The 16,004-nt window shown below is 34.2% G+C and overlaps 1 protein-coding gene across 5 annotated transcripts in view; it reads right to left on the bottom strand.

Moving 5' to 3' along the window:
• The window catches only part of KaiR1D (Kainate-type ionotropic glutamate receptor subunit 1D), an 819,478-nt gene that overhangs the window by 371,704 nt on the left and 431,770 nt on the right, over window positions 1-16,004 (bottom strand). For all 5 annotated transcript variants that reach the window (XM_076526910.1, XM_076526909.1, XM_076526907.1 and 2 more), the window contains exon 4: window positions 14,438-14,622. In XM_076526910.1, the coding sequence (XP_076383025.1) occupies window positions 14,438-14,622 (185 nt within the window). The remainder of the gene's footprint in view (window positions 1-14,437; window positions 14,623-16,004) is intronic.

Genomic DNA, 16,004 nt, shown 5'->3' on the forward strand with positions numbered 1-16,004 from the left:
ACTATTTATTTTCATTAAACTTTCTGTTCATTTAATTTCATAAAGGTCTTAATAACGAGACTAACGTTTTTCTTTAACCCCTTAACGCACAGTTTTTTTGAAAAAAACCGGCCAAAAAGAATCAATTTCTTTTTTATGTAAAAAAAATAATCAACATTTTTATTTTAAACTTGGATTTTCATCTACATTGCAGAAAAGAGCCGAATATTGCAATGTTACACGTACATCGACTTTTTTATCTTTCTTTTCGAATTGCTATTTCAGAAAAAACATATTTTTATCAGTAAAAATATTTATTTATACTTTTACAACATAAATAATAGTAATATTAGTATTTATTTTAAAAAATTATTCAAAAGTTTCTTTTGTGTGATATATTTCGAAGCAAGGTGCAGCACATAGCCCAACATTACAACATTGCATTGTTCCATGGAAAAAGGCTATATTTTATTCTCGAATAAATGAGTGTTATAGCTTACAATCCCATGTAAATGACAAATATCAATAAAACGATATTTTCTTCTTTGCTTTCACATTGTTATTTTCAATTCTCGATTATATTCGAGTGTGAAAAATTATAGCAGCATAAAATACAACGTCGCTCGAATTATCTCGAGTGTGCACAGTTTGGCCTGTTTAGCGCGCTCGAATCAACTCGAGCGTACAAGTTAAGGAGTTAATGTTCGTTAATAATTATATTTATCATTGTTAGTTTTATCATTATTATATTATTGCATCATTATTATATTGGTAGTGTTTAAACTTACTGTAAATTAAACTTACTATATTGGTAGTGTTTAAACTTACTTTCTACATTTGTTGTTATAGTTTCGGGAAACGATTAACGAAGTCTCCATTTGCGTGATTGGAGTGTTTCAATTTTTCTTTCCATTTTTAAAAGACAGAGCTGAATTAAACCATCATAATGAAATATTTACAGTAAGTTTAAACACTACCAATATAATAATGATGCAATAATACAATAATGTTAAAACCAACAATGATAAATATAATTGCTACAAAAAATTGTTATTTGTTATTTCGCGTTGCTACGTCAAATAACGAAATCATTTAGAAAATAAATTATTTGAAAGTAATCTATTTGTCGAATATATTGACGGACAAAAATAACATTGTTTCAAATACAGTAATAGACCAGATAATAAATAAAATAAAAGTTTTATTCGAATAATTATTTGAATAATATTTTATTTCAATAATGCCCATCCCTGGTACAGATTACATTTCAAGAGATAAATCAACATCTTCAAAAATGTGATTTACGCTACGTCAAATAACGAAATCATTTAGAAAATAAATTATTTGAAAATAATCTATTTGTCGAATATATTGACGGGCAAATAACATTGTTTCAAATACAGTAATAGACCAGATAATAAATAAAATAAAAGTTTTATTCGAATAATTATTTGAATAATATTTTATTTCAATAATGCCCATCCCTGGTACAGATTACATTTCAAGAGATAAATCAACATCTTCAAAAATGTGACTTACGCTACGTCAAATAACGAAATCATTTAGAAAATAAATTATTTGAAAATAATCTATTTGTCGAATATATTGACGGGCAAATAACATTGTTTCAAATACAATAGACCAGATAATAAATAAAATAAAAGTTTTATTCGAATAATTATTTGAATAATATTTTATTTCAATAATGCCCATCCCTGGTACAGATTACATTTCAAGAGATAAATCAACATCTTCAAAAATGTGATTTACGCTACGTCAAATAACGAAATCATTTAGAAAATAAATTATTTGAAAATAATCTATTTGTCGAATATATTGACGGGCAAATAACATTGTTTCAAATACAGTAATAGACCAGATAATAAATAAAATAAAAGTTTTATTCGAATAATTATTTGAATAATATTTTATTTCAATAATGCCCATCCCTGGCACAGATTACATTTCAAGAGATAAATCAACATCTTCAAAAATGTGATTTACGCCACTATGATTCGAACCCACTCGTAGATTCATTGTTAACGCTTTTCCTATTAAGCCACCAGTTTCGGTAAGGATCATCGACATTTCCAAAAATTGTATCAACTGCAGTGGATTCACTTTATGAAACGTTCGAAAAACAAACAAACAAACAAACAAAAGTAATTAAATCTATGAATATCGCATCACACGCGAGGACAGAAACGGTACGCGTCTCATGCAAAATGAAACATGAATGCTTACTGAATATTGTTTCATGAATTATGCATTAACCATGACACGAATCGTTCAATTTTCAATGGAATCACTGGCACAATTCTTTCTGTACACAAGCGAGACGATTAATGACACAGTTTCCTGTTTTTCAGCAGTATGCTTGATACGGCCATGGTCTGCCCGTCTGCTGACTGCTCATTAAACTTTTATCGCGCGATCAAGGTCACTTTCCCGCCGAAGACGCTTTAGTCCTCCAACTTTTAATCGAATCAAGTCGAAGATGAACGATCACCAGCCCTAATCGAGCGGAATAATATCATAAAGGGAATGAAGGACGGCGAACGTCTTTTATAGCCCCTTCTTTTTATGCTTAAAACACATGGTTCATATAGAACGTTATCCTTTACGCCGCGTTAATCGCACAGAAAAAGCCTCTGAAATTGATTCTCCTCGCTCGTAATCAATTCTCAAATGGAACCTGGTGCTGACTTGAACGTTAAAATCAAGCGCCAAGCAAAAGCCTCGTATCTGTGCACAGAATCAATTACACGTCGTTTAGTCGAGGAAAACATCGGCTGTTTAACCGTGCACGAAATTGCAATAATTTTTTAATATCTTTATACAATCTGGATAACGACATTTTAACTCAAACTGAAATCATGATCGCTTTACATTCGATCGAATATACATATATAAATATTCTCTCGAAATACAAAATAACAGAGAATTTAAATACGTACTGAAATGCTCTGTGAACATATTTCACACGATTGACGCGACTCTGAACAATACCGAAGCAATTGCAGTTGCACGTAAACGGCTGTAACGTTATTACAGTAGTAACGAGCGGTACTTTTAAATGCTGAACGAACTTGTTAGCCGCTACGTAAATGTTTGATACGATTCTCTTCACTCTTTTTCATGAAACGGATACGGATGATTCGGTCGAGTTATGTCAATCAAATTTGCGGTTACAAATCACAGTATTTTCTCGCTGTAGCCCCGACGATTCTCATCGTTGAAATCGCGCGTTTCGCCGAAACGGGAGATGCATAATCCGGTACATTATTCCTCGTCCGTTCAGGGAGCAGCATCTCTGCAGGCGTGTTTCAAATTTAAAGCATCCTGTTTCAGTGTTCCCCGACCACGGTAAAGCGATGTCAATGTTCAGTTTCCCGTTGGCGATTCATATTTTACCGAGAGATTTGCAGTGGCCCACAAAACGTACACGTTCTAAAACGTAATAACTTTTTTAAAACTCTCAACTAAATGACTTGATTTGTTTTTTAGATGGTATAGGGAAAGCAAGAAAACTCTGACCGTCGAAATACAGCGTCCTACAGAAGTTTTTTTGTACACCTTTTAAAACATAGTAACTTTTTTAAAAACCGGACTAAGTGACTTACAGAATTAATTCCTTTTTTTTAAATTTTGCGATTACTTCGGATGACAAAAAAGAATAAAAGACTCTCGTTTTTTAACGTTTTTATCTGAACCTATAAGAAATGTTTAAAAAATACCTTTCGTAGTCTCGTTAACTTATACGCGTGCTGAACAACATTTCGTCGAAATCGTTTAACCCAGATTCAAGCTAAAGGCGTCGAAAGATTTAAAGGACTGCAGATTTCTTTCAGTTTTCGGTCGAAATTGTGATAAAACTGTGGTTTTCGCCATCTTTAATTTATTGTAACTCATAAGAACGTCAACCGATTTCGATAGAATTTTAAGCATGTATATAAGTTACCAAGATCAACGAGAGGCACTTATTAAATTTCCGTTATAGGCTCAGACAAAGAAGTCAAAAAACATGAGTTTTTTTCTTTTTTCTTTTGTCATTCCAAGTAATAGCAAAATTTAAAATAAACATTTTGGCCATCGTCTAGTAGACTAGTTTCGCTATCATCTAACGAAAGTCACTTAGTCCGGTTCTAAAAAAGTTACTGCGTTTTAAAAGGTGTACGAACACTTGAAAGTGATGCAAGTCCACTTTCTTTCGTTTCGAGAAAATTGAATGTTAGCAGATCTGACAATTAAAAAATATAGGTTAATTATGTAAAGTCTGGGAATGTTTGTACTAATTTATCAATATGTAATTTGATTGTATAAATTTCTTTTAGGCGAATTTAACTAAAATAATATACAATTTCCAGGCTGCAAATGGACTCACACCACTTTCATAATTAGTCAATTGTAAATATCATTTAATTTCAATTTTGAAATAACAAATATCACTTTCTTTTTTTGCTGGAATGAATTTTCCTTTTTTTGTAAAGTACTCTTGTCCGGCATTTCGCTTAATTTTGTTTATTCGTTGCGTATATTTTCCTTTATTTTCTTTTACAGAATCCAAGTTCTCAGTAACAATATCCTCATCTGATGAAAATTCTATCTCTATAATTCTTCTTCTCTTTTTACGCTTCATTAATTTATTTTTCATAGTAGAATTATCTTCATCCTCCGATTCTAAGATTATTCTTTTGTTTATATTCATGGGTCTTATTTCCGTGTAAATTTATTTAAAATAAAATAAAATAACTACTTTCAATTGTCATAAAATAACATTGATTTACTATTTCTTCTTACCTATATCACTATCTGATGTGAATATGAAATTATCCATTGTTGGAGGAAAATAAAATAAGTAACCTAAAATAGTAACTTTTGGCACGAAAATAAAACAATATAAATAGCAAATAAAGCAATTGTGCAGCCACCGGTGGCAACTAACCCCGCCACCTGTCTATGAAAATTGGACTTACACCACTTTCATAATCAATGGTTACGCAATTTCTTTTTCCGGTCAATTTTAAATTGAACTAAGCATTGGCATTTTTTTAGATATTAACTACTAACTAGTTATAAACAAAAAGTTTACACTAAATAAAGCATAAATTACGTCATATCTCATTTTTTTTTTAAAAAAGGACTTACACCACTTTCAAAATAAACGGTCCATATATAGTGTCACTTCTTATACTAATAGATTCGATACCGTAAAGATTACATAAAAGCGAGTGAACATCTATCAAAAGCATTATATTACTTTCGCAGATTTTTGTAAATAACGAATGCAAAAAGCCCCACAGTCTCATTATATTTATTGTAATAAAACACGAAGAGTATCACGGGTCAATTAACATTGTGTAACGCTGAGATACAGCTACAGATTCTATTGAAACATAATATGATACAGAGTTTCCGTCTTAATATAAGCCGTCAAAGACAAAATAATGTATAACAACAGAGGACGCAGTTTATGAGAAAAACATTGGAGAGTTACCTGGGTTCATTTATCCCAGAGTTCATTTTGAATTTTAGCATCAAAGGTGAAGATAACGAACTAAGCATTGGCATTTTTTAAGATATTAACTACTAACTAGTTATAAACAAAAAGTTTACACTAAATAAAGCATAAATTACGTCATGTCTCATTTTTTTAAAAAAAGGACTTACACCACTTTCAAAATAAACGGTCCAACTAACGCTGACCGGAAAACATGAACCAGCCTGCCGCGTCGTAATGTGTCTTCGGTATTAAAAGATGCAGCGCGTTCGTAGGCTGCCGCATTAACTGCTGCCGCGCTCCGTTCGCCATTTAGCTATTCATTTGGTTTATCGGACGTGTACATTAATTTAAAGAAGGCGTTCTGGGGGGACGATGCCATGTACGGCGGGTGACCAAAATGACGCGTAATGTAACCGTGCATTTTACGTGCGCATTAGTAGCGTAATTAACTATTGTTCCGGTGCATTTGTTTTTGTTACGCCTGGTGCCGTTCGCGCGAATTTTCAGCTGCGCGGAATAATGTTGGAAAGATTAATATTAATGACGGAAACTATTTGACGATGTTCTGCGAATATTTAATATTTTATTATTTTTTATCATAACTTGGACAATTTAGAAAATTTACACATTGCCTACTAGTCATGGACATTATAAAAATTCTATCGAATTTATCGTTTCGCAAGAAAGAGTATTTAAACGATGACAAAATCGCACAAATCTACAAGGTGATTCATTTAAATTGAACAACTAAGTTATTTCCGTTATTGCGAAAAGTTCGAAAATATGATAAAGTGATATTTAAATGGTTTCGAAGCGCAAGGTCGCGTTAATGATTTCTTCAAGGTCGTCAAAATTTTTTTCACATTAAAGTTTACTTTTTATAGCGTAATGTTATTGTTTGCATCAAAAAGAGTCTAATGAGCTATATCATCATGACCTTGTGATGACCTTGACAATTGAAAATGAGTTGAAATTTAAAGAGTACAAAATGGTGCTTGATACTTTGTACATTTGTAATAAAATAAAATAAGTTACACCGTTTCTGTGTATTATCTTATTATATAAATATATATATTGTTATTTATCGCTGAACTATATCTAATTTACAGTCATTGAACCTTTGATATTCTAAGCGAGCTGCTTTATTACTATTAATGAGTTCATACACCCCTGAGCACAACTCGAGCATTCCTTGATAATTACAGCTTTTTTCAAAAATTGAAATATAAGATTTAGTGAAAAATACTTCAAATGACAAGTCGATGAACTCTTAATCAAATCGATATATTCGACACAAAGTAATACATTTTTACAAAATGTCATTTGCGAAACACCTGCAGGTATATACAGGGTTCGTGTATAAAATTAATCTTTTTGTTGATCCTGTTAAACTTTTTGCACATGACATTCATTATTTTGCAGATAATATTTACTCGCCTGCAATTATTTGTAATAAATTTCGTATTGAATTAAAAAATTAAATAACATTTTAAGTGAATACATAAATTCATACTACACATTTGATTGACAAAAGAGTGAACAAAACCTTTAAAAGGATTATTTTTAAATGTAAAATCTGTCACACACAATAGAACTGCTACATCAATTTCTATATGATAAACGTTGGTTGTTATGTAATAAATGTTCGTTCACTTGGAAGTCCATTCATTGGATTTGTAGTAGTGAGGTTTGTAGGAGTATGCAAGTGTGTGTATGTGTATGTGCCTGATGTATGAAGTGAGTGAGAAGAGTGAAGGAATAAATGGCAACCGGTTCGAGAATATTGATTGTTTGATTGATGAGATTGTGTCCGAACGATTCTACGAAAATACAACTATTTCACGTCTAACGTTTAGAAACAGATCACCCCAGTTTACACGTTTCATTCTCTTGTTAGTGCAACTGACAACACTGAGAGAAACGTTCCTTTCGAATTTAAAATAAAAAATCTATGAAGCTTAGGAGCATTATATTATACATAGTGGCTCAAGCAACTGACCACATACCATTTAGAACAGAATAACTTCTTATAATTGGATCGAATAACTTGTATTTTCTCAAATTTTAAAGAGATAAACTAGTTGTCCATAATTTGACTATAATCTCAATTACTTGAAATAGCGAAACAAAATAAAATATACTCGCAAATTTTTTAAAAATCTTGTAACTTTAATCCTAAACTCTAAATTCTCAAAAGTGTTAAAACTCGCGAATTTAGAAAATTTTAAAATGCATTTTATACATCTCAGTAACTTATATACAGGGTGACCCATTTATATCGACCCAGTCAAATATCTTCGAAACCGTCGATCATGCCAAAAAATGTTTCAAATGAAATTTAAATGATTGATAAGATTTTTCTAGGACATACGAAGGTCAATTTTATTTTTTTAAATAGTATCATACATTTTTTATTATACTAGTCGATTCAGATCGTTATTCTTTTCATGAAAATGTTAAGGTATTTACTGCGAAAAATAATTGGTTAAGAATTTTTATTGCAATCAGCCACCGAGAGATGTAAACGTTAACTATTCTTGGTAGAAATTTGTGAAAAACTGCTTTCTTCACGAATTTTAAATATTAACAGCACCTAACAGCGTCAACCGATTACACTATCGATTACTACCGAGATTTACAAAATGCATTTCTTTAAATAGGTTCAGATATAAAGTCGTAAAAACAAACGTTAATGTTTTCATCATCCTAACCAATCACAATGTTTCAAAAACCATTTTTTAACCATTGTCTAGTAAACTAATCGCTCCAGTATCCCCAATAGATACAAGTCGTCCGGTCTGATTCCAAAAGAGTTATTTAACACGTTCCGTGCCGAGCTCTTTTTACTCGAATCTTCACACTTTGATATTTTACTAAAACTTGATGTATTACGTGCAATTATTAATTCTCGTACACATAACAACGTGACAAAAACTTATCAACGCCCATTCTTGCGGTGGAAATTGATTCTTCGGTTCTAAATTTCTTGTAAACAATTTGTTCAGTTCACTAAGTAAACATGCAAGCGTGTACCATCGATGGTACACGTGGCACGGAACGTGTTAATCATGTGTGTAATCGGTTTAGTGAGCGATTGTTACTCTAAACAGCTTCCCATAAGGTGTCGTACTACAGTAAATTTTCCCTAAATGACGCTCAATGGACAATTTCCCTCTTCAAATCCTCTTCTCAAATTGTCCATCTTTGTGCACAATCCAAGCCTCAATTAGGGAGAATTTACTGTCGCAATCACTCTCCTGTCACAAATAAAAAGGATATTCAATCTGAATAAAATTACCGTCCTTCCCTTCCGCCCAGTTGCAATAGTCCCCGACTAAATCAGGATGCTGATAGCGCCGGGTTTGTTCTGGCAGAGTCAAGCTTGACAGTCCGCCAAAGATGTCACCGTCAGCGGAAAACATCGGAACTCGAAGCCGCTGATTCGTTATCGTCGCCCGCTTCGTTCACCGGAAAACACACCGAGCTCATTGAAGCCTGACACCATCGAACGTTTCCTTCGGCAGCTTGATATTTTCCCCTAATATCGCTAACGATCTCGAGCAAGTTTCCCGAGCGGAGAAGATCCTCCGTCGATAACGGCGGCTGGCTTGTTGTCGAAGTTCGTGGATTTAAGGGGAGTGTTGCGTCCAGAGACAGGGGCCATAAAAAGGTCCCACCATTGGGGAAACCCTCTCAGGCCCCAACAAGGGTCAAGGCAGACACCCCCCTCCAAGGGGTGATTCGTGCCTTGACCAATAATAAACAATCTACCTCCATCCACGGGTGCTCTTCCACGACTTTCCAGCGTTGGAAGAGCATTCTTCCACCAGCGCTCGCAGAGAGTACAACACAAAAAATAAAGTTCTCTAAGACTACTAGAGACCCTTCTGTTGCGTCCAGAGACAAGGGCCATAAAAAGGTCCCACCGTTGGGGAAACCCTCTCAGGCCCCAACAAGGGTCAAGGCAGACACCCCCCTCCAAGGGGTGATTCGTGCCTTGACCAATAATAAACAATCCCCAACTTTCCAGCGTTGGAAGAGCATTCTTCCACCAGCGCTCGCAGAGAGTGCAACACAAAAAATAAAGTTCTCTAAGACTACTAGAGACCCTTCCACGTCATTAATTTGCCGTAGGAAGCGCGAATCGAGCGTACAATAGTTCGGTCGCGCATGTACGTTAGGCGACTAACCGAACGTACGGACAAAACAGGGAGGACACGCCGGCGATTCTCGCGCGGAAATAAGTCCCCGGCTGTCAAATACTAATAGAGAAGTCGGCGTAGGAAATGTCACGGTTACACGAGTATTTTCGCGGCCGGCAAATATTAGGTTCGCGGGATCCTCGTGCCGACGTCGCCGACAGAACTCTCGTTAAGCAGGGAACGCGGCCGCGTCGCGGCTCACGGCGTCGCTTTCAGCCACTTTACGCCTGGAACTTTCCGTTTATTAAGAGAAATTCGGAAACTTCCTGTTCTTTTGTTGGAACTTCTGACTGCCGGCGAACTGGCAACCAGAACGCGTAACTGGAGGCGAAAGTCTCTTTCGCCGGAACCGCGACCTGGACGGTTTGCGGTGAAAAAGCGCGCCGTATCGTGCCGCTTAACACATTTCTTCTGATTCCCTCGAGAATATGTTCTGGCCGGTATTTTTCCGGGCACCGTTTACGGTGCGTTCTTAATGTACGCACCGGAAGTGCAGAGCCTTTGGGATCTCGCCGGCAGAAGTGCAAACCGTCGTTCTGCGTTAGGAGGATTTTCCAAGAGGGATGAATAAGTGGTCTTGAGATGCCTGAAAAGGCTGTGGAAAGCCTTGACGTTTCTTACGGAATTGTATTGCAATGAAAAATGAGATCACGATACCAACAAGGGTTAGAAATTTTGTTCGTTTTTTTTGTGTAAACTGTTGATAATATTGAACAATTCTATTTCTTTGCCTCGAGTAATTTTAATACGACGCGCTCTTTTCTCTTAAGCATTTTGTGATTGCTATTCATCCTACGGTCGAATATTTTTCGTCAAAATGGTCGTGTAGAATGTTTCTTTGTATATGGGCCAGAGAATGGTAATAAGAATACGCTGGCTACATTGTTAGTAACAGAGGTCAGGTTTAAATGAGAGCCGTGCAATTATACCTCGACTCTTACGCAGGCATAAAACATTTTTACGCGCATTCTTTCCACTTCAAAGCCGCATAACGAGAACATAAGTACAGTCAACGTGGAAAGTATACGTTCACCGTTTAAAGCGGAATAACGATTCAGAATTAGGCCAAGCGGTCTCAATTTTTGTGTGATATCGGAGGGATTCTTTTACTAGACGATGGCTAAAAAATTGTTTTAAAAAATTACTTTCAATTGGAATGACAATGAAAAGTTTTACGCAGGCATGCGTATTACCTATCCCACTCCTTATGTAACTTATTTTCCTGGCCGCGTTGGTCGTAACCAGGAAATATGTATGTTTTTCCGCGTATTTGATATTCTACAATTGACGAATTGTCTTTATTGTCTTGAGCACTGTGTTTGCTTTGAAAAAATGTATTTCTATCAAATTTATCACTTTTTCTTGAACAACAAAGTGTGAGATAGACGGTTGATTATACCCTGTGGTAAGTTTTCACCGATAGCCTCGTACCATACTGCCTCATATCATGAAGTATCGACACGTGAAACTAGTCCCTTGTCCTCGACCTGGCGCAAGGTAACAAGTAACAAGACCATGAAAAATAACTTCGTCGCTTTTGATGATACAAGAAAGTGGTTGAGGGAAAAGTTTTGCGAGATTTAAACTTTGCCTTACGTCACAATGCGGACCCGTAGCGAACATTGCACAATCTCAATTTAGTAGACATGAATTTTGCACATCACAGAAGAAAAATATTCCATGTTACGCATCGAATTGATGCAGTATATTTGAAAAAAATTCTGTCTTCTATTAGGTCATTCCATAAGTTTCGTGCCGAATACTGTTCCCATTTTCATGAAATACTTGTGCACAGATGATTTTGGGATGATCAAAGTTTCAGCCATCTCTTGAACCGATGAATTCCGCGTTCCATCCACTGGATCGCAAATTGTGTTCTCGTCTAATTCAGTTAGACGTCTGGAACGTGGTTGATCTTCGAGATCAAAATTCCCTTTACGAAATCTATGAGCTTGCAATCCTTTGCTGCATCATAGAGAAGCGTTGCAGCGTACGTCCCGGCGGATCGTCGCCCGTCGGGCATAATCGAAAATGTTCGGAAATAGGTTGTGTTTAAGGTTGCAGCTGGCATGTGAGCGGTACGTTTTACGGATATTTTGTGTTTAACCCTAGAAAGATAACCATATGACAACGTACGTAAAAGATAACCATACGCTTCAGAGGCGCATGCTTTTCTAAGGCGTCAATTTTATACTAACAATGGATATTTATTTAAGTTAATCTAGTCATTTTAAAGGTTTGGCATTATTGTAAAAATAAAATGCATTTATATTATATTTTTTTATATTTTAAGTAATTTTAAACTTAAATCACTAGACCTCTATGAAAAATTAACAAAAATCAACAGTCTTCGCAGGCTCCTCTGCGACGTAGGTTATCTTTCTCGGGTTAAAGATAGTTGATTTTATAAGTTAAGTGAAATGGTTCTACACTGTTGTTTTGTATTTGTTATTAATTGAAAACAGTTTCTGGAGTTATAAATATGTATTATTTCCACCAAAATTTCCACGCAACTTTCTTCACTCATAACCGAGAAAATTCAATCAAATTATTTTCTCCAAATACAGGGCGATAAAGCGTCTTCTCCGTAAACGGCACGAATATTGTTTACGGTAATTATTGCTGTATTGCCATTACAAAACTCGTGCCGCACCGATGCCAGAAATAAGTACGCGTCTCGCTCTTGGCTTTTCACTGTAGAAAAATGTGTGCGGTTCACTTACTTTTTGTCTCGAGTGTGTTCGCAATGTTCTTTTCAAGTTATGTCTCACATTTACGCGTTCAGTGCTGCGTCGATTACACGTGAGTAGAGCTAATTTTTTTTTACCAGTATTCAGAAATCATTTTTATTATAATAAACAAGGTTTTCGTCATAATTTGTACCAGCGTTTCTTTTGTAAATGGTAAACAATAGAAAAACACAATATTTTTTGTGAAACAATGATGACCTTCATTTTTTGGAATGCTACATATTTGTATACATCATATTGAGTCATATAAAATAGTAGGAAGTTTTTTTTAAAATAAAAAACGAACTATCTTGAATTTTATTGTTTTTTTTATTCAATTATCAAGTATCATCTATGACAATTATGTGTGAAAAATGGCATCTGTCAAATGACCACCACGACTGCATTTACAGACATCGATTCGATCAAAATTTTCGATGACGTTTTGGCATATTTTCTCGTTTGATTTACCAATCTTATTTCTAATGTTGTTTTTTAAGCCATGAATTGTTGCTGGTTTGTTAGCATAAATTTTGCTTCTCAAATAACTCCAATGGAAGTAGTCCAATAAGGTCAAATCACATGAATCAGATGGTCAATTCAGATCACCATTTCTTGAAATTAATCGACTATTGAATTTCGATCGCAATAAAGTGATGTTTTCACACGTTGTGTGTGTGTGGCGTAGCTCCGTCTTTATGAAAATGAACATTGCTTATGTCGATTCCATTTAATTTCAGTCATAAATAATCAATAACCATTTCATTATAATGTGCACCATAACTTCGTTCTCATTTTCGAAAAAGAATAGACTGATTACGCCTTTCGGCCAAAATTCACACCAAGCAGTAACTTTTTTTAGATAAAGTGATTTTTCTTGAATGGACTTTCATCTCCCCATAAGCGACAATTTGCTTAATGCGTTTATTGACGACAATGTGCAATTTGCGACAATGTGCTTATTGACGTGTCCATCCAATGTGAAACGAGCTTCATCGCTGAAGATGATGTGTGAAAACAATGCATCAATTGAACGTTATTCTAAGCGAAATTTCTGCGTTGCAAACTGTTACTTTTTTCAATTCTTGTGTAAATTGAATTTTTTTAGGCATGCAAATGCAAACCTTTATACAGAATTCGCCACAAACTGCCGTAAGAAATGTTTAATTCTTGAGAACGAGCTGTTTTTGGTCTGCCATACTTTGGTTTATCATGTAACAAGTCCAGTTCTATCAAATTTTTCGACCAAATTTCAAATTGTTTGCTCAGATGGGTGATCATGTGTGCCGGAAAAATCACGTAATTTACGAAGGGTATTTTTTATTGAACACAGAATTTTAAAATAAATATGAATAACTTTGACACGCTGTTCAATCGTATACGAATCCATCGTTAAAATTGTCTATCATAGTCGGTTAGAAAAAAAAAGAAAGTGACAAGAAAAAGACATGGCGTCCGGCAGATATCTTCATTCGACATCCTAAAGATACTTTTGGATAACCCTGTGAGAGCATGCATTAAGACGAATCCAACCATGTAGTATACTATGGTTATCAGGGTTCGTGTTGTCAAAAAATATTAAAACCATAAAGAAATGAGATAGACTATCATATTGCCAATAAAATAGAGTACAACTTTTTCTCCTTCCATTTTCTTCTAATGTTTACTGTTTAAAAAGAAAGCGCTGGTACAAATTATCGCGATCACCATGTATATATTCGAATAAGCTGAATTTTACTAGGATGTTTAAAAAGGCGAAGAAGTACCATCCACTACGATAGATTTTAGCTTCCTAGTTCCAGTTTCATTGATTCAATGACCTCCATTTTCTGGAAATTTGTGGAGTCGATTTCCGGCACTTAACGTGTTAAAGCGGACGATTGATCACAGTCCTCTATTTTCCGGTACAGTAAACACCAATTACGCGAAGATCCCGCAAAAAAGCAGAGCGGCGGGCATTGATAACGTATTTTCGTCTATGTCTCTCGACGAGAATATTACTGTGGAAATGCATGTATACGTACCTTGGAGAGGGTGGTGGGATGCGGATAAAGGTTTACGAGGCAGTTCTGCCGTCTCAGTCGGTAGTCCCAGCGTGTCTCTAGATGCGGGATTTCCATAGTGTCGCAAATGCTTTGCACATGAGACGCGGTATGCGCGCTCTGCGGCCCAAAAATCGCTGCAACTCCGTTCCGAAGCAAATGACACACTGAAAACAAATACATCGCGTTACGTACACCAAGCTTACAGCCGGTTATTTGCTCTTACAGTTTGTTATGAGCAATTTTGGAGGCGCGCAAACAACCCCTTTTGAGATTCGCGTCGAAGAAGGCACGGATAGATGAACGTTCTCTACGCGGATGAACTCGTTTTATGAACCGTCCATCGTTCCCCGTGTCAATTTAATACGTTTTTACAGAGTTTTGATCTAAACAAGCGGCATTATTATCTAGAATATCTGAACTTCTTGCGCTTTAACGAGTCAAACTGCGGAAGATTTCATACGTAAGCTACTAAATATAAATGTTACTCATTTCTTCGAAGTGATATATTGATATATATATATATATATATATATATATATATATATATATATATATGTTTATAATATATAATTATATATGTTTATAATATAATTATTAACAGTAGTATACATCATATATATATAATATTACATTACATTATATTATATTATATATATATATATATATATAATATAATATAATATAATGTAATATAATATATATAATATATATAATATATAATATAATATAATATAATGTAATATAATATATATAATATATATATATAATATATAAATATAATATATAATAATATAATATATAAATATATATATGTATATATAATATTATATATTATTATATATTTTATTATATTATATATATTACATACACAATATATATGATGTACACTACTGTTAATAATTTTTTAATTTCTTAAAAAGCACGACATACATCCTTAAGCATTAAATACAGTACTTGATAAGTTTCATGTATCTAAAGTAATGTGTAATAATATTGTATAATATATTATATATGTAATAGTAATTTTGTAATAATATATTACAAAATATAAATCTCGTAGGGGATTTCATAGCTTAATAAAAAAAAAGTATATATGATATATATAATGATATAATATATAATAAAATATGTAAATATAATATATATATAATATATAAATTAATATAATCAATAGTATATAAATAAATATAATATATATAATATATAAATAAATATTATATTTTACAATATGTGTATAAATATAATGACATATGTAATCTAAGAATTATAGTAAATGAAGACGTAGCTTCTGCTCAATAAACTTATTAAGCAGAAAGAAGTGAAAATCAGCGAAGCTGCGAAAGAAATCGCAGTACAATCGTTAAGTTCTATATTTTGGTTATTTGTCTTTCTCTCACATTGTTCTTTGTATCGTGGTCAGTGTAGGCATGCAATTTCACCATGAACCGCTATGCATATGCAAGACGTCTACCGGGTGAACATCGTAATTCTGAGCTACAATGGCAACGCGACGTAGAGCTTCAGGTGGTTTCACAATGTTCACCCG

This window comes from Megalopta genalis, chromosome 16, assembly GCF_051020955.1.
Source record: "Megalopta genalis isolate 19385.01 chromosome 16, iyMegGena1_principal, whole genome shotgun sequence".
NCBI lineage: Eukaryota > Metazoa > Arthropoda > Insecta > Hymenoptera > Halictidae > Megalopta > Megalopta genalis.